At 36.3% G+C, this 21,991-nt stretch overlaps 3 protein-coding genes and 1 long non-coding RNA gene across 12 annotated transcripts; 1 reads left to right on the top strand and 3 right to left on the bottom strand.

The window, feature by feature from the left end:
• Nucleotides 923-7,181, bottom strand: LOC107639259. 9 transcript variants are annotated; one of them, XR_002361024.1, is made up of 5 exons: nucleotides 5,692-7,175; nucleotides 4,757-5,591; nucleotides 3,673-3,798; nucleotides 3,260-3,395; nucleotides 923-1,484 (listed from the first exon to the last, which is right to left on the bottom strand). XR_002361024.1 is itself a non-coding variant. In XM_021121123.1 (5 exons), exons 3-5 carry the CDS (start codon nucleotides 4,897-4,899, stop codon nucleotides 1,203-1,205), a joined length of 561 nt encoding a protein of 186 aa, XP_020976782.1. In that variant the 5' UTR covers nucleotides 4,900-5,591; nucleotides 5,692-6,739; nucleotides 6,898-7,181; the 3' UTR covers nucleotides 923-1,202. The 9 variants fall into 9 exon arrangements, 7 of the variants coding, with proteins under 7 accessions (XP_020976782.1, XP_016198226.1, XP_020976780.1 ...); XR_001620045.2 differs by having other exon boundaries at nucleotides 3,673-3,773; XM_021121123.1 differs by lacking the exon at nucleotides 3,673-3,798 and having other exon boundaries at nucleotides 5,692-6,739; nucleotides 6,898-7,181.
• LOC107639260 (phosphomannomutase/phosphoglucomutase) lies at nucleotides 9,729-13,056 on the bottom strand. Its single transcript, XM_016342742.2, has 7 exons — nucleotides 12,355-13,056; nucleotides 11,799-12,062; nucleotides 11,020-11,536; nucleotides 10,737-10,942; nucleotides 10,544-10,656; nucleotides 10,170-10,310; nucleotides 9,729-10,042 (listed from the first exon to the last, which is right to left on the bottom strand). Exons 1-7 carry the CDS (start codon nucleotides 12,889-12,891, stop codon nucleotides 9,961-9,963), a joined length of 1,860 nt encoding a protein of 619 aa, XP_016198228.1. The 5' UTR covers nucleotides 12,892-13,056; the 3' UTR covers nucleotides 9,729-9,960.
• Nucleotides 13,669-15,458, bottom strand: LOC107639261 (protein C2-DOMAIN ABA-RELATED 7). Its single transcript, XM_016342743.2, has 3 exons — nucleotides 15,179-15,458; nucleotides 14,639-14,734; nucleotides 13,669-14,192 (listed from the first exon to the last, which is right to left on the bottom strand). The coding sequence occupies exons 1-3, from the start codon at nucleotides 15,287-15,289 to the stop codon at nucleotides 13,887-13,889; spliced, it is 513 nt and encodes a 170-aa protein (XP_016198229.1). The 5' UTR covers nucleotides 15,290-15,458; the 3' UTR covers nucleotides 13,669-13,886.
• Nucleotides 14,659-14,876, top strand: LOC107639262. The gene is made up of 2 exons (XR_001620046.2): nucleotides 14,659-14,774; nucleotides 14,824-14,876. It is a non-coding gene; the product is annotated as an uncharacterized LOC107639262 (long non-coding RNA).

The following is a 21,991-nucleotide window of genomic DNA, read 5'->3' as shown; positions in this document are numbered from 1 at the left end:
ATGGCTTAGATAACATAAATGAAGCATGCAAAAGTGGAAAGAACATGGCGAATAGAAGTTTTGAGAAGCTAGTTCTCGCGTGTACGCGTGGCTTGCACGTACACGTGACATTTGCAAAGTTTGACTGACGCGTATGCGTAACTTCCGCGTACACGGGACATGTAGCACGTGATCTCATTAGAATTGCACGTGCCAGCAATTTCTGGACCTTTCTTGGGCCCAAATCAAGCTAATTCTGAAGGGAGAAAGGCCAAGAATTGAAGGGGGAAGAAGGCAACCAAGCATAAACACATTAAGACTTAATTTAGCTAATTTTTGCTCTTAGTTCTTCTAGAGAGAGAAACTCTTACTTCTCTCTAGGTTTTAGTGCTCTTTGATTATCTTTTGCTTTAATTTCTGAATTGGAGCTTGTTAATTCTAGTTTTATTGTCTTAATGTTAGTTTTTCTAGTTCTAATTTTGCTAAATTCCTTTGCTAGTATTGTATTCTTCTCCTTAGTTTTCTCTTATTTTTCATTTTGTGAACCTTGTTAATTTTAATTTTTCATTAATAAATTGAGGTTTTTATGTGTTAGAGTTTTAGTTGAGTTGATATTATTGATAATTGTTAGTTGGTAGCTTTAATTTCTATTTGATTTTACAATTTAGCTATGTCTTTGACTATTGCACATCAAGTATTTGATGAATTGTCTTCACTAATTATGGAGTAGTTTCCTACACACTTGGCCTAGGCTAAAGAAATTCAGTGACCTTGAGTCATTGGGTCTAATTGGATTGATAATTTGGAAACCCTTGTTGGTCAATTTGATACTCATTAGAACTAGTCTATTACTAAGTTAATTAGTAGCTAGGTTGGGACTTATGGATTGATGTTGATCAAGCCTATTTGACATACTTCAAACATAGAAGTAGACTTGATGGGATTGGTGCCTCATAATTGTCAATATATGGTTATTAGACAATGATAGTGATCTCAATTCCTATGCCTTAGCCAAGAGTTAAGCTTTACTAGTTTAAATTCATGCTTATGTCTTTCAACCCTGGATTTCTAACCAACTTTGATACACACTATTATCCATTCTCTTGAGGACAACCAGGAGCAATACTCTCGGTTAATGTTTATTGGGTTGAACTTGTGACAACCAAATTAAACTTTGATTGAGAGCTAGTTGTCAGTTTGGAACTATACTTGCAACGCAATTCTCATTGATAAATTCTAGACCGATGATCGCCCTCCATCACAATGCTACTGCCACAATACCTAGGATTTGTGGTAGTGAAAGATCCAAGAGTCCATCTAACTAGCTGAGCATTGAGAGCATTGTGGCTAACATCATTATTGTTCTCTGCCATGTCAAATTCAATTTCTTCAATTTCTACTTCACTATCTTCTTCAATCCTCTGTTCTCTAGCTTGCTTTCTTTGTCGCCAGAGAGTCCTTTTAATTTCAAGATCATAGTGAAGAGGCTCTTTATCTTTATTTCTCTGCATAAACACAAAAACAAAAAAAAGTGAAATTTCCTACGTCAAATAAAGGGGAATTCCAAGTGAGGTAACTAACGAAAATTAAATAAACGGAAATAAAAGAGTCTAATATAGGTAATCAATTAACGGGGAGTTGTTAATCTTAATTAATCCCCAGAAACGGTGCCAAAAACTTGATGCAAATTTAACAAAACCACAAATAATCAGTAAGTGCACCGAGTTGTACCAAGTAATACCACGGGAGTGGGTTATCATTCCCACGAGGATTAATAAATTAAGCAAGCAATAGTCACTTGATTAGCCTAGTCAGACAAGCACAACTTAGGGTTTCAATAGCAAATAACATGAAATAGAGAATTAAATAAGAATAAATTGAAATCGGTTTAAAAAGTAATATGATTAAGAGAGTTAAGGTTTCAGAGATGTTAAGACTTCCGAAAAAATACTTTTCACTTTCCACCTTGATCATGCAAAGATGTATCTATGGAAAATCCTTAGTAATCAAATCCCAATCCCTTGAAAATTCAATTTCTCTTTAACCTAATTAATCGCTAATCCCTTAGTCAATTATTTAAAAAAAGAGGTGAAATGCTTTCACTGATTTAAGAGCCACACAATTCACAAGAATTATTCCTAGTTGATTTGATGTCACATATCAAGTCTAATTTTCAAACTCAAGAACTGTGAGAAGAAGTTTCAAGCTTAATTGAATTAATTAACTTTTCCAAGAAATCAAGAGAATTCAAGTTAGAGAAAGAATTATTTTTCAACACATTCAAATCCTTTGGAAGAAGAATAAAAATTTTTTCTTAAGAAAACATCAATGCCTTAATCAAAGGTAGAAAAGCTAGAATATTAGTCCATAGGAATCAACAGAGCTCCTAACTTTAACCAAGGAGATTAGTAGCTCATGCTTCAAGAGAAAACCTAAAAATTGTCAATTGTAAAAATTGCTGAAGAAAAAAAAACACGTATGTGACTTCTCTCCTTTTATATTAACCCTCAAACAAAACCTAGAATTTGAAACTTAAAACAGAAGCAACTTAAAATGAAATCAAATCTATCTCATTAATGTTTTTCTTTCCAAATCAGGCTTTAGATCTTTCTCCTCATAATTCTCAATCAATGATAGAATTCATGGGCTTATACCGAGTCTTGAGTAGATCACTTAATTGTTGAAGAATTGGAGAGCTTTTGTAAATTAATTGAGGTCCCTGGGAGTGCACCATGTCATCACTTAATGTTTTTCCCAACATGCCACACCTAGGGTGCCACTTTCCACGGCCATTCTTCTTTATTTCTACTTTGTTTGTCCAGGGAGCTCTCCTAAAGAACTCTCTGTTCGACTCCCCTTCATGTGCTTCTTGCTCATGATGAATCCTAGCCTCTACTTTTTTCTTGATTTTTGCCAATTCTCTTCCAATTTTTTTGTAACAGAAGAATTCAACTAATTCAAAGTATTGCTCATTTAACCATGAAATCTAATAAGAATTTTTAGTTTATTGAATGAAATTCTAAAGAAAAAATACTAAAGATATGAATGCATCAAGTGTGGCCACATTTTTCACACTCATATTTATTGCCAAATGGGGTTTCTACTCTCTTCGGACATTTGCGGCACGCTTTATAAAACCAATCATCCTTTCCAGCGTTTATTGCTATAATAGACCCAAAAAGTCAAGTAGGTCCTTCCTAAAAATAAATGTTCTAATAAAAAAAATCATAATTCTTTTTTAGAATCTAATGAATGGGATGAAATAGAGAGAATTCCTTACCTGTGTTAAGTTTAGCACTTTTTCTATTGTATTGACCACCAGATCTCCCATTTTTAGTTCATCCACACCAAACTGAGAACCATGAGAGAAAACCTGACTAATCCTAGCTGAATTTGAAGGTTTTCTCAAAAGCCTTCTACAAAATAGCACAATTAAGACATGAAATCGTAAGTAATAGGCCTATTTTTATTTGCATATCCAAAGATCGTGAATGGCATCCAAATTAAATCTGCTACAAAATTTTTTAGTCTCTTTCATATCAGGATTAATACGTAACTTCAAAACATTGAAATGACTATGTACCAATGTTATTTTTTTTTAAGTGACATATTCCGAACATATATAGTTTATTCAATTGTAGTTAATTATAAAATCTATGAACATATAACACAAATAGTGATTTTCATTCTTACCATTCACCTACTAGGCTTGAAAATTTGTGCTATAACTAAGGTTTTGAGAATCGGACCGGCTATCAAACCGCTCTACTCACTGGTTCATTGGTCCAATCAGTCTAACCGGTAGTTCAACCGAAAAAACTATTTTAGAATAAAATATTAAATAAATTATAAATAACATTCTAAAATATAATTATAGTCTAATATAAATCTTAAAATATCTTCCAAATTTAAGACACTACATAAAATATCATCAACAAAATCTATATGATCTTATCAAAATACAATCTCAAAAGTTAAACAGTAAAAAGAATATCTAAATATTAAATGTCAACATGAAGATTTATCAATCATCAAATGCATTGTTATCAGGAGTATTAGGATTGGCAGCATCATTCAAAATAGGAAGATTAGGATTGGCAGGCAAGTTATTATTCACAGATGCATTGTTATCAGCAATTACTTCTTGATTAATACTATCATCCATAACTGAAATTAATAAATTATTCACAAAATTAAAAATAGCAGCAGCATAGCCAAAAATAAAAAATTATCATTTAGCACCAAACAGGACATTCAGCAACAAAAATACCATTTACCAACAGCATTCAGCATTCAGCATTCAGCAACAAAAATTATCATTCAGTAACAAATAGCATTTGATTTGATTTCCATTTTTAGCATTCAGCAACAAACATTACAAAATAGCAACAAGTAATCCCTAATCACACTAAACCTGAAATCAATAAAGCTACACAAAAATTTCAATAATGATTTGATTTCCATTTTAGCAGCAGCAAGAAAATTTCAACAAAAATTTCAGGAATTAAAAAAGGAGTAGCAGCACAAAATTAATTATTTAATTTCCATTACAAAACAGTAACCAATAATTACACTAAACGTCTAAACCTACAACCAGCAACCAGCAATTACAAAACAGCAACAAACATTACAAAACATTACAAGAAAATTTTAACAAAAATTTCAGAAATTAAAAGGAAGAAGAACCGAGCAATCAGCCATCAATAAATAGAGCCATCAGTAACCATAGCATAAAAGGAAGAAGAAGAACCGAAGAAGTGAAAGCAGGGCCACTAACCTTCGACGGAGACATGGACAACAACGGACAAGACAATGACAAACGGGGACCAGACGGCGAGCTGCTCCAAGCCTCGAACAGAGAAGCCAAGGAGGATGGGGATGACGTGCCGAGCTACAAGAGGGCGCCTGGGTTCCGGACATGGAGAAGAGGAAGAAGCGGAGGTGCCGACAACATGGACGGTGGCGGCACTGTGGCACACATGATGAGGAGGAACCTAGGGCTAGGATTTTGGTTTGGTACTAATTTGCTTTGCTTTTTTGCTTGCTACACTTCACGCGTGAGAACAGCAATTGAGGAACTAGCGCTTCGCCCCTTCGCATAAAGCAGTTTCCTGCCACCTAATGCATGCTCCATCGAGTAGGGTACGAGAGAGAATGGCTCTTTGAGGGGAAGAAAAGAACAGGGGGTGAGTGCATAAATGATAGGGGGTGTTGGGGGAAAGTGGGTGCTGAGTTGCTGACGGGTTGGTTTTCTTTATTTTTTCGCTTAAAAAATACAAAACGGCGTCGTTTCTTTAGAACCAACCGGTTACCGGTCCAGTCCAACTGGCCGATTCCTGGCCAGTTCAACGGTTTCTGAATGGTTTGCCATCGAGCGGTTATAGGCAGCAGACCGGACCGTTTTCATCACTAGTTTCCAGTTGGACCGATTCGATCGGCCGGTTCGGTCCGATTTTCAGAACATTGGCTACTACTATTAGTGGCTCAGTTCTTACTTTTCCGATTAACTTACTCAAGGTCTTCAATCATAACAGCCAGTCTTTTAGTCCCCCTTCCTTTGCGAGTTATTAGTTCTCTTGTATCTTCCTTACCAACCACCTCCCCTATCACATCTACACCAGATCAAAAATTAATAAAAAAAAATTGAAATACTATAACTTTGTAGTAGCATTTAACATCTCTTATGTCCACAATGCATAATGAGTAGCATACCTATTAAGATAGCATCGCTGAGCTTGTCAGTAGCCAACAGCTCCAGAAATGGCTTGAAGAGTAAAGCTTCAAGAGAAAAACTTGGTCGAGATACTAGAACGACAATGGTCCTATGTGAGAAATTTATGGACCATCTATTTGTGGTTGTCCTTGTTTTCTCCTTCTTATCAACCACTATAAAATTAGTCATAATGTACATGTTGAACTCCACAATATTTCCTCTCCACATTCGGACCAAAGGTTTAGAAATAAAAGCTTGTATTCTCCTACCCTACAAAAATAAAAGATAAAGGCACGAGAGTATAGTTTAAAACCAAAAACCACAAAAAAAAAGACTATGTGTTACTACAAACTTACCTTAATGTCTTGAAGAACCATTTCTATGCCATTGATCTCATTGGCATTGAACTTGCTTGGAACTTCCCATAGATGGACAACATAAACCTTGAAGTTCCACTAAATCTTTTTTGCATTAACATCCATTAACATATCAAACTCCTCTGCCCTATATGCAGGGATTAATTTGCTCTCAAACAGTTTGTGCTTACTTAGCTGCTTTCAAACACTCGGGTTGTTACAAAAAGAAACTTCAGCCCCTTATATAGGGATGTTTGAAATTTGAAGCTCAATAGACCATGTTTTATCACGCTAGAAAGTCAACTCATTTTCAATAATAAAACATTTCCAAATCTCAAGAAAATCAATTCGACAACCGCCAATTTAACAAAATCAATAACTTACAATATTCAACCTTCTCAAACAGTCAATAATTTCACTAGACAAACAATTACAATCATCTAGAACAACTCAATTCAATCCATAAGACTCACAAAATCATAAAATAAAATATATTTTTTACTCCAATATCTATTTATAACAATTCTGCGATATAAAATAAGTTTTAAAAAAAATTCCTACCTCGACCGCGACTTAACCACACGACAAAGTTCCTTTAAAACCCTTAATTCGCAACAGCAGCGTCAACTCAGTCCATCCTCGCAACAGCAATAGTTCATCAAACATAGCATGCAACAACCAAAACTCAATCCTGAGATAATAACGTCGCGTAAAACTCAATAACTTATAATAGAACACATATTCGCAAGCAGTAAGGATTTCTAAATAGGGGTACTTATTGTAACAAAGGAAAAACGTGGAAACAGAGTAGCAGTGGCACTGGGTAGCAAGGACGTGATGCCGGTTCACCTCCAGCGGTGGCGAGCTCCACCAATGACAATAGTAACGAGAGCAGCGGCGGCAGAAACGGCGGCGGAACCACCTCGCGACGCCTTCTCTCTCTTTGCACGCGTTCTGTCTCTCTCTCCTCATGTCGTTCTCCCTCTTCTCCTCTGGTCAGATCGGCATCGATGGCGATGAGGGGAGCTTCGGCGGCGGTGCAACCAGCAATGAATGGCACGGGTTCGACGACGACGATGGTAGCGGTACCGATGGCGAGATGGTGCGATGAAACCAGAAATCAACACGCAACGNNNNCGCAGTTTGGAGACAACGGTGGCGGCACATGAACGGTGGCTGCGGCAAGGCGGGCTGGACGACGACAGCAGCACGTCCCCTCCCTCTCTCTTTCCTCCGCTCTCCGTTCTCTCTCTTCCCTTCTCCCATTTCTTTGTTTCTTTTGGTATTTGCTGCTACTGGGTTGTGTTTTGGAAAGGAGGAATTGACGGCTATAGTTATGTTGGAATGTTAGGGTTAGGGTTTTTGAAAGGTATAAGGATGGTTTTGTAATTTCTAATAAAAATAGGATAATTTAGTAATTAAAAACTAATTTTAATCCAACAATAAATATATATAAAAATATCATTTATTCATCAACTTGTAATTTATTTTCAAATAGTATTCTAATTCAATAACTAGAGATAATCAAATTAATTTCTTTTAAATTATAAAATAAAATTAAAAATCTAATTATTCAAATTAAAGCATATAAAATTCTTATTATTATTCAATTACTAAAGTTTTAAATCATAAATAAAGAATTGCTTAATTTGTATATAAAATTTCTTAAAATATAATCTTAATTAAATATAATAATCATAAATAATTTATTATTTAATTTTCAGAAATTTCAAGTCTTACAAAGAGAACTAAATTCCGATTAACTTACTCAAGGTCTTCAATTTAGTCTCCCTTCTTTTGCTAGTTATTAGTTCTCTTGGATCTTTCTTACCAACCACCTCCACTATCACATTTACGCCAGATCAAAAATTAATAAATTAAAATGCTATAACTTTGTAGTATATGTCCATAATACATAATGAATAGCATACCTATTAAGATAGCATCGTCGAGCTTGTTAGCAGCCAACAGCTCTGGAAATGGCTTGAAGGGTAAAGTTTCAAGAGAAAAACTTGGTCGAGCTATTGGAACGACAATGGTCCTATGTGAAAAATTTATGGACCACCTATTTGTGGTTATCCTTATTTTCTCTTTCTTATCAACCACCATAAAATTAGTCATAATGTACATGTTGAACTCCACAATATTACCTCTCTACGTCCTGACCAAAGGTTCTGGGATAGAAGCTTGTATTCTCCTACCCTACAAAAATAAAAGATAAAGCCATGAGGGTACAGTTTAAAACCCCAAAACTACCAAAAATGACCATGTGTTACTACAAACTTGTCGTGGTGTCTTGAAGAACCATCTCTATGCCATTGATCTCATTAACGTTGAACTTGCTTGAAACTTCCCATAGATGAACAACATAAACCTTGAAGTTCTACTAAAGTTTTCTTGCATTAATATCCATTAACATATCAAACTCCTCCACCATCTATATGCAGGGATTAATTTGCTCTCAAACAGTTTGTGCTTACTTAACTGCTCTCAAACACCCAGATTGTTACAAAAAGAAACTTCACCACCCTTACATAGGGGTGTTTGAAATTTGAAGCTCAATATACCATCTTTGACCGCGCTAGGCTCTAATGGGTTTATTCAGTATCACCGATGTATTTAGCTCAGGACACTTGTCATTCAATTGCAACGTCCACTTGTCGAGTAATAAACTATCTACTACATTCTTATTGTCTATTAATAGATGTGATTTTGAGCTTCTAATATTTAAATTCCTTGAGGAACATATATAAAATTGTATCGATATCTTGTTTATTATTGGATCTACAAAGTGATAATTATTGTTTTACCATATTTAAAACCATGAGATAAGACAAAAACAATAAACAAAAATTTTTTATTTGAAATTGTTATCCATTACCTTATAGCTTGGTCTTTATTGTGCATTATGAGTTATAACTCGACTTTATTTGCCTTCATTCTAAGTTTGTAACGGACAATCTTAATAATAACCATTATTCTAATTTAATGACTAACGGTCATAACATCAACTTTATTCATCAACTCTATACGCACCAATTTCTATATCTCAACACTAACACATGATAAGTTCTATTTCATGTTTTACATTCTATAATCATAGAATTATTATAAACATACACACACATGATAAATTCTATTTCATATTTAACATTCTATAATCATAAGATTCTTATACCTCTTAAACACTTACTGATTTGAGCGTCGGAGTGTCTTTTTCAGGTACCCACCTTCCGTGTTCTTTTTGCCGAAGTATATATTCTTTGGAAACGAAGAGATAAGTTCAATTTCCTCTAAGACGATATATATCTCGAAAGTTCATCCACACAAGAACAGAAATAAAAATGAATTGTCTATAAAAACTTTAAAAAGAAAATAAAGAATAAGAATAAGCAAATAAAGAATTAACCAAAACTTAGGAGATTATACTTGAAAAATCAACCTAGGCCAAGCTGTTTTTTTTTTTTTTTCCGTGACGGGGACGGGAGAGAAATTAGCATGAAATTATAAAAATGTTATTTCAACAAAATGAAAGACCGAACATTTGTTATTGTTTTAATGAGAAGGTTTGCAGATATTGGTGACTGGCATTCGGTTATCAATCTCTTCATTAAGAAGATGCTATAAATCTGACAAAAAGAAAAATAAAAAAGTGATTATCTAATGAGGATAATGTAGAATTTTGTCATGAACTAGTGATTGGTACTTTCAGGTTTCATTATTGTATATAAATTGGTGTTCTAAATCCTTATTATTTGATCTATAGAGTCTAACATTATTCTCATATCTTGTTACATTTTATATGTACTCAACTGCAGTGGTATACTTATATTTTATTTTTCTTAATTTTATGGTACAAATGTACAATAATTCACTGTAAAATGGTGTCACGTTGGAAATGCCATTTCCAAATTAGGCCACGGTGCCATTTTCAGCAAACTTATCAATTTGAGTAATGTCAAGGAATGCATCAACTCCACTTGATTTAAGGAAACTGCAAAGATTGAAAAAATTACAAAAATAAAAAAAAGAAGAAGAAAGAAAATCAGATAAACAAATTACAGGTTCAATAAAATGCTTTCAAAGAGATAAATTATAAATAGTGTTAATATGTGACATACTTATCTCTAAAAGCTCTTGCCATGGACCAACATCCTCCTTGAACAGATGATTGCATGTTCACGGCAATGTTTGGATTGTGAATACTCTGCCTCATGTGAACCCAACCATGTTCTCCATGCTCATCATTAGATACTTTTGCCCTGTATTTTCCACAATCAGGTTAGTTAGTTTTCATTAAAAAAAAACAGCTTAATTTGGTTCTTTTACAAAAAATGCAAAAGACAAAGCCTTCCTTCAGAACTAAAAAAAATAATAATTTTATCCTTCCTTAATATTTTTAAATCTTAGAAGACTAGTTTGCTAAGTTAGAAACGAAAATTGTGCCCAAAAAATTAAATCAAACTACTAGAATTATTCTATACGAGGTTTTTACCTGTACATGTAAGCATCAATGGGTGTAGGAGTGTGATTTGAATCAAGCAGACACCCTTCACTCACCCAACAGTCACCACATGCATCCAATTCCCACCCTTTAAGCTTCCCTTCCTATTTAACAAGAATGAACTCCATGAAATCTCAATATACGGATCTTCAATTTATTTAAAGCTTTAAACATATACACATACCTCAATATACTTTCTAAATGTTTGAATAGCCTCTGATCCTTTTGCTTTGGCATCTCTAGCTTCAGAGATTATATTTATTCTTAGCTCTACGGATTCACAAGGCTCTTCAAGATCTTTTATGAGAATACCAATTCCTTCATCATCATCCGATCCGGCGAGCTTCATTCGCACCATTTCGATTATAATCTTCACCACCATGTAGGCGCCTTCACATACAAGATGTCTAAAAGTATTAGATAGATGTTTGAAATTCAAAATACACATTGAGAATGAGTTAACTAACCATCGTCGAGGAAATGATTCTCTTTAAGAGCACCATGGCCAGATGTTTCCATCATAAGATGCGTCTCGATTCCTTCGTCGTTGAGCTGAGCTCCCTTATCAATAACATTCCGGTATCCAACTCGGTAGAGGCAATGGTGACCTCCTCTTTCAGTTATGAATCTAGTCAGTCCCATGCTTGTTCGAGCATCGGTCACTATAGTCGAACCTGGATTTTCCTTTAGAACAATTGCAGCCATGAGAGCGATTAACCTGTCACCATTTATTGGATTCCCTTTCTTGTCAACCACGCCACTTCTGTCCACATCGGTGTCGAACACTATTCCAAGGTCCGCCGAGTTGTCCAGCACGGCGGCTCGTGTCAGCGCCATGGCGGTTTTGTCCTCCGGGTTCGGGATGTGGTTGGGGAACATGCCATCAGGGTTGAGGTGCAGAGACCCAAAGGTATCTGCTCCAAGTTTGTCTAACACATCCCATGTAAAGAATCCTCCTGATCCATTTCCAGCATTTACAATTATCTGCATATTTTTATTTTCTAATTTTAATACATTTTTCTTTTGGGTTTTGTGCAACAAAATTTACAACTTGTCCATTTTAGTCATAACGTAGCGCGTCTTACTACGTAAAAAAAATATTTGTTTGTTAAAAAGCATTGTATTTCTTGAAGTAATATGTACCGAAATTTGATGTACTATAATGACATATGTCAAGAGCGAAGAATCAGATTGCAAAATAGCATAGTGTAAATATAGAAAAAAGATCCATGTTAGTGAAGTTAACCTGAAATCCCTGGAGTGGAGTGTCATAATGCAAAGGATGGTTGACCCTCTCCTTGATGATTTCTCTTAGATGCTTTGCATAAGTGCTCATGAAGTCAACCTTTGTTGGAAGAACGTTGAGCAAGGTAGATACTTTGGCCAACCTATTTGCATATTTATGAGCAGCTTTGTCACATATCTCTTCTACCTGTTGTGAAGTCAATCCCCCTCTCTTTGTAAAGAACTTGAGACCATTTCTTGTGTAAGGTAAGTGAGATGCTGTCATCTGTGGGAAAAAAATTATACCCATGATTTTAATTTTCGTTCTTTTAATATATGATTATTTTTGCTCATGTAAATTATTTTACACGAACAAAGTATCAAAATTAAATTCGTATTCATGTTAACATATCAAGCAATATAATACTTTGTTCACTGTTATATTCTATTTTCAACCTTTTATATTGATAGAAATATATTCTAATACAATTTATATATAGATATAGATTGATAATTAATCAAGAATCAGCAAAGAAATGGTAACAAGAAGAATCAAGAAAATTATATGTGGCATATACCATTATTGAGGCATCATACATAAATGGTGGCAACAATGTACTCATGAAACAAGCCGGTGTTGTGGCTAGTCCCATGTCATAGACCATGCAACCGGCGCGAGCAAGGCCAGCAAACACCGCCGTGCTGAGCTTAGTGCCGGAGATTCGAGGATCACGGCCTAGTGAGACCCTCACATTCTCCACAGGGTGTCCTTTTTCACTCTCCAAACCACTTATGACCCACTCTCCAAAACTCTCTACTATTGCCTCCACGGCGGGGGGAGTAAGGTCGACTGGCCTTCCTTTCTCGCCCTCCAACGCCACCCCTCTAACGTCCGAGCCGTTCTGAAGCCTCCTAATCTTGTCCATCTCTTCATCAACCACAACCTCGTCGAATTTCGTGGCGCCAAATGATTTTGCTCGAATAATGGACTTGTTGTATGACACATAGAATGATGAGAAGCTAAGTTTGGTATTCAAACATTTAGGGAATGTTTTGAGGTTAATGTTATTATGCAAAGGTGTTGAGAAGTTTGGAGAAGTAGAAGCAGCAGCCATTGTTTTTAGTAGCTTTTAATTTTGTTTGGCGCTCTTCTTTCTTTGTTTGAATAAAACTGAAGTCTTGTGAAGATAAGGCAAACTCAGAAGCATTAAACCATAACCTTACAAATTCATATCTTAGGAACGAAAATGCAAAAAATGAAAAAGAACAAAAGAAATATCTCCACCCAAAGAAGATTTTTGTTTATGGTTTTTTTGTCTATATTCCAATTATGATATTTTCAGAGCCAAAATGAGAACCTCTGGCATATTCTTTCATATTGCTTGTCTATCTAAATTAAACGTGCTAAGAGATTTATATTTCTTTGTCATTACTTGTTTGGGTTTGATCAAAGAGAATTGACCATGTTTTGTGGCTAGTGTCAGTTGAAGAACCAAAACAACTACTCATTATCAGCATATCTGCTGGCAGCTTCTAAAGTCTTCTCTTTACTGGGTTTTGAACATAAACCCTGGATTCAAGAACCGATTATTTAAAGTTAATATATAAATATTTTTTTAGAAAAAAAAATTTGATTCGACATCACAAAATGAAAATGATAATTTGGGTAATAGCTAAGTAAGAACGAAGATAATTCTAGTATAGTTATATAGTTACATGGAACGCAATATGACTTCTGATATTATGTGAAAAGTATATCCATGGTGTTTTAATTGTTTTAATTTCTGATACCTAGATGAACTGTAAATTAGTATACAAACTGGTACACAGTACATCACCTAATTGATAAATTCATGAAACTATGAAATACGGAAGGGGATAAACTTAGAAGATGTTGTAAAACATGAATATAAATATTTGAAGATCATCCTTATGATCATAAATAGTTAAATACCAACAAAACTTGATATTTCAGCAACTCATCCTAATTCTCACTCCATAATAAGAAGGGTTATATGTTAACAAAATCTTAGTTTGTGATAACAACATGATAAATACATAACACAAGTACTACTAAAGCAAGGGAATGATAATGAAAATGAAAACAGATCTAAAGTGGAACCCCAGATAAGCCCTTGGATTCAGGAACATCAAGCCACTTAATTTCCACATGAAGCTCACCAGTGTTAACATTTCTCAATTTTAGAGTCATATATTGGATTACTTTCCCATTAGTCCATATGATCTTGCTCTCTTCAGCAAGGCAGTTAGAGTCATTTGGTTCAATCCTCTTCACCACATGGCCCTCTGGCAGCTCGCTTAATCCCACCTTCACACACAGAAGATATGGCTTCAAGTCGATATCCGCTTCCCCCATCTTGTCGTCCTTGGTGAAAGTGTCTTTGTCACAAACCGTCTTCAAAGAACAACAAAATTCAAACCCATCAACAAAGTTATTTTGGCAAGTATTTAAGGGCAAATGCTAATGCGTTTTAGAGAAAGTAAGGAGTGCAGTGCTCTCTGAACTGTATTCTAAACCCTAAACCTTAAATTATAAGTTCTAAATCTGAACCATTGATATAAAATATAATAAATAAAAAACTAAGATTTGTTTAACTCCTCACTTAGTAAGAAATGTTTAAGGTTAAGGGCAAAACGCAAAAATTTTACATTCCTACACTCCAGTGCCTTTTCTTTAGTTGGACAAAAAATCTGAAAAATTTTTTTCAAGACAATTGCCCTGTTTCTGTTTCAACATTCAACCATTTTGTACAACAAGCACCCCCTTTTAGCATTGCTTCCAAGAGCATATATCATTCTACAAAAGGTAAATCCATTGATAAAAATCGTTATAATACTTACAAGATGAATGGGAATATTAACATCCTTAATATAGAGTGTCAATTCTTCATTCCACTCAGGATTCAAGCTATCTTTCTCATGACGAGTTTTCAGTTTCTGCAGTAATTAAAACAAGTTAAAATATTCAGACCAAGTAGTTTAGAGCATTAGAAAAATTGAACTATTGATAAACATTCACGTCCAAGCTCACTTTAAACAACATCATAAGCCAACAGGGTATATTATTATGTCTTTTTTTTTTAAAAAAAAAAGTGCGACACATATGGAAAACAGGAAAAGAAATAATCATATGAATGCACATCTTAAAATAGAATTAGAAAGCATCATTAAATAGACCCAGATGCTCATTTCCACATATGGCTTAAACAGAAAATGATAAAATTAGAATAACATAACATAAATAACAAGAATCAACATCCACATGATGATAATATATGATCTCAACTGAAACCAATTAATCAAGGTTCAGGGGTGCATGCAGCCATAAAAAATAAATTAGAAATTAAAAAAATAAAAGAGAAAAGGGTTCTAAGTTCTAACCGTTTCCTCCAAGGTGACAAGGACATAAGGGTCACTGGAATCACTATCACAAGGTTTGAGGTTAGTGCCTCTTTTGATGCGTAGTTTGATGAGACCCAGAATGTTCTCCATTGAAAACCCACCTTTGTCTATTCGGAATTGCTATGTGCTAATGAAACGATGAAGAATATAATAAAAAGTTGCTATTCTTATTATTTTTCTTATTTTTTATTTGTAACACTTACACACCCTGCACAATTTGATTTGTTTGTGTTATTATTATATATATGAATCTGAACACTTACAACTTTGTTAAATGCAAGCATCTTAAAACAACGCACACGACAAAAAACCAATCCTCAAACTTGGTCCACACCTAAAAAAGAATTGTCCTTTTTTTCTCTTTTTCTTGTGGTAGATAAACAAGTTACAGGGTCAATAATAATTGTCAAAATTTATTTACACGTACTGGTAAAAACATGTGGCTCTCATGGATCACGGGTTTTTTCATCTCTCAATCTCTCAATTTTTTTCAGGTGCATGTGTTTCGTTTGGTCAACTGAGCTTTAAATGTACCGTTTAAATTAGAGTTATTACTCAAAATCGTCCCCGAAAGATACCTCGATCTCCATATTAGTCCCCGAAAGATAAAGTTAATCAAAAGAGTCCCCAAAAGTTACACGAGTTAATCACGTTTGTCCTTCCATTAACTGCGTTGGTGACCTGGCTAACTGTTGCTGATGTGTGTGGTTAGCCTCCAACGTGGAAGAGGCCCACGTGTGATGACGTGTTGCTGACAAGGTAAGTTTGAGAAAACAGTTCAAATGAGTCCCTAAGTGTTTGAAACCTAATCCTAAATTCCACGATAAATAGGTCGCCTTCATCAATCAGATGGCCATATAGCTGGGTTCGTGTTCAAGTTGGTGGTTTGGGGCAACGATGGAGGCCGGAAATGGAGGCCGTGGTGGCGGTGTGTCGTTGTTCTCGAACGGGAGTAATGGTTCCAGCGCCTCAATGCGAAGCCGGAGGAAACCCCATGAGGAATCATGTTTCTGTGGGTTGAAGGCTGCGATAAGAAAGTCTGGGACAGCAGAGAACCCAGATAGACTATTTCGTGCATGTCCAAGGTACCGGGTGAGTGTGGTGTAAGATTTTAAGGGTTTTTGATGTTGTTTTGTGTGTTGGGATTTTGTTTGATTTTTTGTTTTGTGATTTCTGAATTTTCAGAAGGGCAGTCACTGCAACTACTTTAAGTGGGTTGAGGATGATGAGTATGAAGGGATGGGCCAAGGTGCAACGAAGAAAGATTTTGGGGCTGAGCTGCAGGTTGATAGTGACTATGATGAATGGAGGTTGAAGGTGGCATGGAGACTGGGCAGCTTGGAAGCTGAAGTAAAAGCATTGAAAATGTTAATAGTTTTCCTGTTTGTGGTAGTTGTGCTTAATGTGATTGTTTGTAGTTTGTTGTGTCGTTCCAAGTAAAGCAAATTCCAAACACTTGATGGTGTAATGAGATGAATCCATTGAATGAGAATAGATGTTTCATTTGGTTGTTTTATATGAAGACAACACAATCCAATTGAAAGGTTCCAAACCAATTCGGTTGACTATTAAAGTAACATGTACTAAGGAATGGACATAATTAGTAGTGAAAGTAGTGTTAAACATTGAGTAGATAATGTAAACATAGGAAACAGACCAGATCAAAGTCATAAGCTTTTACATGAGGATACATAACCTAAAGTATCCTAGACCAAAATAAAAGGGCATAGTACAACTTGCATTGACATAGATAACGAAAATGTACATAATGTCACTCCAACTGCCCTGTGCAAAATAACAGAAAGTATCCTCACACAAAAAAACGAGTTCAACGACAATACAATTCAACACTAATCAAAGTTGTTTATCAGTCTTTCTTGGGGGCTTGAAGGCCGGAGTAGGAACGAAGGTCATAAAGTCGGCCAGTTTTTTAGCAGTGGCTGAACTAGTCCCCTTGATTGTCTCAGCAGAGATAGCAACTGGTGCGGCTACAGTAGCTTTAGGAGACGACTGAATTCTGGCTTTCCCTTTAATGACCTTTAGCTTCGATGGCCTAGCAGCGAGTTGTTCCTACACAAATTAATGGTACATCTAGATTTAGATTTAGCTTATTAAATAAATGAGAGTTATGAAATAGCTAATGTTTAAAATGAATCACATATGGCTGATTACCTGTTGTGTTTCTTGTGTTGGTGGTATACTGTCACACTGGCTAACATCAATAACTGTCGGGGTCTGTGTTGGTGCTGCAGCTGAATTAGGTTTAGCTGGGACAGTGGTTGCTTCAGGGGCAGCCCCTTCTGCAGCAGGGGCAACCAGAGCTAGTTGCAGCTGCAGCTGCCTAGCATGCTCCTCAGCTTCAGTTGCTTTCTTCTTTGCGCAGCTTCGCTTGTTGTGTCCTATCTCACTGCAATACATGCATCTGATAGGGTTGTATTTCCTCTTCATCTTTGTTTTTGACCCAGTGGGTTGTTCGTCCTTCTCTCTTCTCCTTTTCTTGGTTGGTCTTCCAGGCTTTGCCTTAAATGGTGGTGGGACGGGTGCTGGGTGTGGAGTTTTTTCCCACAGATCCTGACCTTTCACTGGATTCACATTGAAGCAATAAGTCTTCCTGTACGCTTCCATCTTCAACCAGTCGTGACAATAGTCTTCAGCATGTTTGTCATTCTTATCTTGTATAGCTGAGATTGCATACATACACGACATCCCTTACATAGAGAAACCAATCATTATTTTAAACTCGTGCATAAAAGTAAATTATAGTAACTAAATGTTGAATTTTTTACCTGTTAGTTGCCAAAAACGACAGCTGCATGTATGCTTTCCCAGGTCAACCACCATATTGGTTGGCCAGCCATGAACTTCATACAGTTCTTCCTTCTCATCACCAGACCATTGAGGAGCCCAGTGGCTAGACAACGCTGTCATGGCTTCGAGTCTGCTCTGCTGAACAGGGGGGAGAATCCCTTGATAATTCTCTAGCTTCTTCCGATTGTCAACAATACTCTTCATTATTATTCTTCTTACTTCCTCAGCTAATGTCAGAATCGGCTTGCCCCTATCATGCTTGATTTTTGCGTTGAAAGACTCGCAAGCATTGTTGCATATGTTATCCACCTTTGGTAGTTCACTGAAGTGGGCCTTTGTCCATGCATCTTTTGGCCATTTGTCGAGATACTCCCATGCTTTTTGATTAATTAGCTTCACTCTGTTCATGTTTCTGTTGAATTCAACTGTTGTCCTAGACCGAGCACATTCCCAAACCATATCCTTCAGTTCAGTACTAGACCACTGTTTTGAGAAATTGCGCCATAAATGCCAGACGCAGAATCGATGGTGTACCCTGGGAAATACTTCCTGAACAGCTGGTATTAATCCCTGCAAGTTGAAACAAACACGAGAAGATAACATGTCAAATTCGTCCCTACGATAACTTCATTAAATCAAATACATCCCTCAATGTTACTTTATTAAATCAAAATAGTCCCAGTATTGTCTTATCAGAATCAAGAAAGTGCTAACCTTCTGCATGTCTGAAATGAAGCACTACTTGTTCTCCCTGTAGTCTCCCAGATCATTGTGCAGTAACTCAAGGAACCACTTCCAGTTGTCCTTATTTTCAACACTGACTATGGCATAAGCAATCACAAGTATGTGATTGTTAGCATCCTGCCCACAAGCTGTTAAAATCTGACCCCCATGTAGTGTTTTCAGAAACGCTCCATCAAGACCAATTAAGGGTCTGCAACCAGCCTTAAAACCCCTCTTGCAGGCATCAAGGCAGACATAAAAGCGATCAAACAGGGGAGGACTCTCAGGCATGGGGATAACAGACACTTGAACTATGGATCCGGGGTTACTAGTCAGCAACTCATTGGCATAGTCCCACACCAACCCATATTGAGCTATCTCATCACCCTCAACTATTTTCCTAGCGGCTTTCAAAGCTCTTGTAATGCAAGTGCTATTGAGATAGACGTTGCACTTTCTAACAAACCAGTCATAAACCTCTCGATGCTTCATGGTTGGGTGTTTTCTAAGCTTAGGAACTAGTTTACTCAGAGTCCAGGTTTGGGTTGTAGCTCTGTTTTTCCTCCTTCTAGGACAAGTGTGATTATCTACTAGTGTCTTAATTTGCCAAGAACCATCTTGCTTATTACATGCACAGTAAACTACCCAGGGACAATCTTCGGACTTGCAGACAGCCCTAACTCTAACTTTGTCATTTTTTGAAAAGAAAATATTTCTACCCCACTGGATTGTATAATCCCTAGTTGCTTGCATGAATTCAGACTTTGATTTAAATACCATACTCACCTCGAATTTCAACTCTCCAAACTTTGTTTTTTCATTGAACTGAGGGAACACAGCTGGTGCTTCTTCATCAGACTCCAACACCTTATCAGAATCCTCTGAATGCCAGGAGTCAGCATCTGAGGCAGCATCACTATCTTCTAAATCTGCTAACAAAGAAGTTTAACACATTAGAAACCGTAACATTTGCATAATAATTTAGGAAACAAGTAACCCTAATGGAATTAACATACCAGACTCAGAACTTTCTTCATCCTCAGACCCCTCATAGTTGGAATCATCGGTGTCTATCTCTTTATCAGCTAGTCTTTTCTTAGGGGGCTTCTGCTTTTCTCTGACTTCAGACCTGCTGTCCCTTTTTCTACTTCTTTTTCCCTTTCCAGAGTCACTGTCACTCTCACTGCTATAGAGGTTGTCTCCTACAACCTTTGGAGGCCTATACAGTTCATCTTCAGTACTCTCATAAGAGTCATGAGAGTCAGTGTCATCTTCCTGGAGTTGAGCTTCCTTCACTTGTCTTCCAGATCTTGTGACTCTGCATCCACTGCTAGTTTGTTTGTCCTTTGCCCCTTGTGAGTTATTGCCTGCCTCTGATGATGAATTTGATTGAGGTGGGACTGATTTGGCCTGATAACTGGTCTTCTTGGCCTCCGAAACAGGCTTCATGGGCTGAGCAGTTGTCTTCTTGGGCTGAGATGTTGTCTTCTTGGGCTGCTGGGCTGCTTTATTGGGCTGAGACATGGGCTTCACCTTTGGTTCACTGGACTCAGATATGGGCTTCATTCTAGGATTGGGCTGTGACTTGGGCTGTGACTTGGGCTGTGACTTGGGCTGTGGGTTATTCTGTTGGGGTGACAGGTTTGCTTCTGGGACTGAGGATCAATTCTTGTGGGTTTCTTCACAGGTTGGGAGCTGCACTTCCCCTGTTTCAACCCTGCTGCTTCCACATTCACTACTTCATCCCTTCTCAGTACCTACAGCTACTCGGCTTTGATCGTCAGCCAACGAGGACAAACGTCGATGGCGATGTTCGAATGCAACGTGAAGGGGTTAGGGCATGGCTTGACGGAGACGAAACAATTTTGGAGCCAAACGTGGAGATACTCGTTAGGGAAGAGGGTGACTCCATTCTGCAACGTTTTGAATCCACTATCTCCACGAAACGACGCCGATTCATGTCTATCTGGACATTCCCTCAAAACGGCGTCGTATTCCTTCTTTGCCAGCATGGAAGTTAACGTGCCACGTGAGCAGACGTTAGCCATGTCATCAAGCAAATTGACGGAAGGATGAACCTGATTAACTCGTGTAACTTTCGGGGACTCTTTTGATTAACTTTATCTTTCGAGGACTAATATGGAGATTGAGGTATCTTTCGGGGACGATTTTGAGTATTAACTCGTTTAAATTAATTTAGATTGGTCAATATTCGATTAAATGTTGGTAATTCAAATCTTACTTTATAATAACAATAATTTATTAATTAATAATAAATTCTTAAATAAAATTCTAATTCACAACGAATTATTTTTTACCCAATTAAAAGGTACCTTGAAAAATAAAAAATTATACGTTTTAAAATTATTAGTCAACTCATTTATTTTTATAATTTATTTATTTTACTTTTTCCCTTTTTTCTAACGAAAAATAATAAAATTAATCGAAAAAATGACCAAACTCCAAACAATCAAATAAAACATGCAAGAGATTATTCATTACATATTTACATATTTAAATTGCACCTTTTTTTGGTAGTATTTAAATTGCAGTTTTATTTTTATGTTTTGTTCATTGTCAATCGCATTTTTTTTTTTTGGTCAGGGGCCTGACCAATACCTGGCCCAGACCCAAGACAGACGCTCCAAGCCCCCAAACTGACCGGAAATCAAACCTAAGATTGAAGATTAGGATATTTATGAGCAAGGCCCCTTTTAGTTTTTGGTTCGAATGGGCTTGCCTTTGATAGATGAATATAAGTTGGTCCATGCAAATTGGATATGCCCTTCTGAGGTTGCTAGTGGATCAGCAATGCAATCAGTCCAGATGATACTTTTTTCTTTTGACAAAGAATTTGATATTAAAGGTCCCGGGCTCAACTCCTACCCTGCAACCGAGGAAGAAAAAAATGGTAAGTATATGAGGACTGTGTGGGTGTGTGTTGTACCTAGGATTGGGGGTTGTCCAATCCATTTGAGGTACCTAGAATTGGGGGTTGTCCAATCCACCGACCAAAAAAAAAAAAGAATTTGATAATTTAATAGCTGAAAAATGTTGATATTTTGTTTGTACGAAACCCAAAACTGATTTTGTTAATAATTTAGAGAACCAAAATGTAGTTACTAATATAAACACTAAATCGTGAGGTTGTGTAAAATTATTAGATTGTGATGTTTAGTAATATATAGATTTTACTGATATTCGAATGCATAATAATATTATATACACACAAAAAATTAATTATCAAATCAATTACTTATA

Source organism: Arachis ipaensis, chromosome B04 (genome assembly GCF_000816755.2).
Source record: "Arachis ipaensis cultivar K30076 chromosome B04, Araip1.1, whole genome shotgun sequence".
NCBI classification, from domain to species: Eukaryota; Viridiplantae; Streptophyta; class Magnoliopsida; order Fabales; family Fabaceae; genus Arachis; species Arachis ipaensis.
Note: the sequence above shows the minus strand (reverse complement) of the source record. Positions and strands in the feature narration are given on the sequence as shown.